Source organism: Sinocyclocheilus rhinocerous, unplaced genomic scaffold, assembly GCF_001515625.1.
Source record: "Sinocyclocheilus rhinocerous isolate Xijiao unplaced genomic scaffold, SAMN03320098_v1.1 scaffold1043, whole genome shotgun sequence".
In the NCBI taxonomy this organism is placed as follows: Eukaryota; Metazoa; Chordata; class Actinopteri; order Cypriniformes; family Cyprinidae; genus Sinocyclocheilus; species Sinocyclocheilus rhinocerous.
This window is the reverse complement of record NW_015642610.1, coordinates 1,182,040-1,185,444: the sequence shown is the minus strand read 5'-3', so window position 1 is coordinate 1,185,444 and position 3,405 is coordinate 1,182,040. Positions and strand designations below refer to the sequence as shown.

General features: G+C 37.1%; 1 protein-coding gene and 1 pseudogene across 2 annotated transcripts in view; one reads left to right on the top strand and one right to left on the bottom strand.

Moving 5' to 3' along the window:
* The window catches only part of LOC107756245 (nucleolar protein 6-like), an 11,920-nt pseudogene extending 10,878 nt beyond the window's left edge, over positions 1-1,042 (bottom strand).
* Positions 1,043-1,908: 866 nt separating this feature from the next.
* LOC107756296 (tetratricopeptide repeat protein 37-like) overlaps positions 1,909-3,405 on the top strand; it is a 24,600-nt gene continuing 23,103 nt past the window's right edge. For both annotated transcript variants that reach the window (XM_016573330.1, XM_016573329.1), the window contains exons 1-4: positions 1,909-1,984; positions 2,207-2,299; positions 2,462-2,605; positions 2,750-2,841. In XM_016573330.1, coding sequence (XP_016428816.1) covers positions 1,940-1,984; positions 2,207-2,299; positions 2,462-2,605; positions 2,750-2,841 — 374 coding nt within the window. In that variant the 5' untranslated portion in view covers positions 1,909-1,939. The remainder of the gene's footprint in view (positions 1,985-2,206; positions 2,300-2,461; positions 2,606-2,749; positions 2,842-3,405) is intronic.

Below are 3,405 nucleotides of genomic sequence, written 5' to 3'. Positions count from 1 at the left end.
TGGTCATTTTGATTAGCTCAGCATGAAAAGAGCTTTCCTGGAGCATTTCGTTCCTTGGTAGTGCAACTGAAGCAAACTATCAACTATGGGTGGCAAGGCTCTGTCAAAAGATCTCTGGGATAAAGTTGTGGACAGGCACAAGTCAGGAGATGGATACTGTCAAATTCTTGAGGAAAATCTGTTGGAAGGTTTACCTTCCAACATGACTATGACCCAAAGCACACAGCAAAACTGACCACACAGTGATTGAAGGAGAAAAAAGTGAATGTCCTTGCAGGACCTAGTCAGAGCCCAGACTTAAACCCCATTGAAAATCTGTGGAGTGACTTGAAGACTTCAGTCCACAAACGGTCACCATTAAATTTAACTGGACTTGAGAAGTTCTGCAAAGAAGAGTGGGCAAATATTGCAAAGTCTAGATGTGCAAAGTTAGTAGAGACAAATCCCAACAGACTAAAGGCTGTAATTAAAGCAAAAGGTGGTTCAACAAAATACTGACACAAGGGGGTGATCCTTTTTCCAACTCAGTGATTCTGTTTTTTATTTTTTTTTCTGACATGTTGGTGTTATATCTTTCACTTGGATGTTATAAGCTGCACTGAGTAAATACAGCTGGATAAAACAAAAACTGTGTCTGTCTTTATTTCAGACCGCAAAACAACAAAATGTGATTATTTTAAAGGGGGATGATTTTTTTCTATACCCACTGTAGCTATAGACTGACACATATGTAGACAGACTCTGACAGACAGATGGATATGGAGACAGAGACAAATAAATAGATAGATAAATAAATACAGAGAGACAGATATATACAAACAGACACGTATATAGACAGATATACGGAATCGGATAGATGGATATATAGACAGACAGACAGATTTATAGACAGACACATATCAACAGACAGAGTAGTAGTTTTCAATGTCTAACTTACAGCAGGAATGGTAACAGCCAAGTCCACAGAGACTTTGGGTTTGACACACGTGCCCAGCGGATAACTGCTCACCAGGCTGATTGATGCAGGAGGTTCCATGTGAAATTAGCCTTTTGTGCAACAAATCAACCTTCCTTTAGCAACTTCTCCTGAAAATTAGTTGCCAACACTGCATGCAGTGCAGTCTTCGGAAGGTCGGGACAGCTGGGACATGGGATCTCAGAGACCCCAAACAGCTCCCCCAAAATATTTTTGCTACTACTCACGTCAATTATTAATCACACACTTGTATATTTTATATTATTGATCAATATGTGAATCCATTGACCGGACTATACGCATGACAGAAGTTGGCACAGATTAAAAACTTTTTCAAACCATCCTGCTCCGCGATGTTTCTAAACACGGGCTGCATTGGTGAGTTCACCGATTGGTCCGTGTGCAGTCAACCCTTCAATTGATTGGCTGCTTATCTTTGGTTCCTCCTCCAAACTTAATCAGTTTGGTAGAGATTACGTTTTTCGGCACAATTTGATGAAAGCCTCAAACGGTTCAGAAAGCCTCGGTTTCCCATCACTAGTTTCAGTCGATTCCTTTCTCTTCTTCTTCATTTTGACAGCAATTACAGTGAGCCTTTAAAAGGGCAAATTCAGATAATTCTTTAATTTATAATTTCTTCCGATTTAACGAGTCTCTCACATGGGGAACACAAGGGACACACTAAACACGGGCTGCATTGGTGAGTTCACCGATTGGTCCGTGTGCAGTCAACCCTTCAATTGATTGGCTGCTTATCTTTGGTTCATCCTCCAAATTTAATCAGTTTGGTAGGGATTACGCCAGACGCCTCTCTGGGCATATTAAATATATATTCTATTTTTTCAAATATTAAAGATAAAATTAATATAAGGCACGGACACGAATATGTATTTTTTTATTGCAGGGGAATGAAAACAATGCTTGTCGCGGTATAATGACGTCGCGTTTAGTATCATAACACGCATGCGCTTTTGCGTCTTGCTGAATGGAAACAAACGAAGTTCTGCCGTATGTGCATTTCTTACATTAACATTATACAAATACAAATTTTGCCCTTAAAATAAGTGTGTTAATATGACCGTTTAGGTATTTTTGCACGCTTTAAAGAATAAGTTTCTATGTCTAATGTCAGCAAGTTTTCAGGCAGCATTAACGTTACATACATAATTGTAAACAGCCTTTACTGCTGCTGCTTCATTAACATCTATCTTTGTCTTATATTTAATTAAGAAAATGTCCAGTAAAGAAGTAAAAGCTGAACTAAAAAGTGCTAGAGAAGCCATCAAAAATAAAGAGTTTAAAGAAGCTTTGAAACATTGTAAGGTAAGTGTTTACTTCCACCTGTCAGCATACAGTACATAACATATATCTCTGTAGACATGTAGATAGGCTTCCATCTCATACTTTTCTCTTGATTGACTGTATTTGCATGGGTGGGTAAGTTAAACATTTCTCTCTCAAGTTAAACTATATTTGTGCACCCAGGCTGTTCTCAAACTTGAGAAGAATAACTATAATGCTTGGGTGTTTATTGGAGTGGCAGCTACAGAGCTGCAGCAGCCGGATCAGGCTCAGACCGCCTACAGAAAGGCCACTGAACTGGAGCCAGAGCAACTGCTTGCATGGCAGGTCAGTCATGGTATATAAACTGTAATGAATAGTCCAAATGTAGTGTTTATCTAGGGACATAGTTTGTTAACTATTTGTCTTGATGATATTGAGCACTGCTGGACCCAGCAATGAATATTTACTAGATGTGGATTTCTTTTACAGGGTTTAGCAAATCTGTACGAAAAAAGTGACCAAGCAGATTTCAAAGCTGAGCTGCCAAAGATTTACCAGAAACTTATTACACTGTATGAAATGTAAGTAAAGTGGTCTTCTTTTCTCTTAAAATCATTTTAAAGGGGGGGAAAAAACAAATTCTAATGTAATTAATCAATTATAATAGCTTTAAATCTTTTGCCCCTTTATTTACCTTTTTGCATTTTTGAAAGTGTTAATGTTAAATTTACCAGGATTTCTTAAATTTTGGAATTGTCCCCTACCCAGACTTTTTAAATTTCACTTTACGATAAATGAATAAAAAATATTAAATCAGGGAAATTCTTTGCACTTTCATTATTATAATCATGCCAACAAAACTTGGATGAGTTGTTTATTTGTGACCCTGGACCACAAAACCAGTCTTAAGTGTCAATTTTTCGAAATTGAGTTTTATACATGATCTGAAAGCTGAATAAATAAGCTTTCCATTGATGTGTGGTTTGTTAGGATAACAAATAATATTTGGCTGAGATACAACTATTTGAATATCTGGAATCTGAGTGTGCAAAAAAAACAAAATATTGAGAAAATCACCTTTAAAGTTGTCCAAATGAAGTCCTTAGCAATGCATATTACTAATCAAAAATTAAGTTTTAATATAT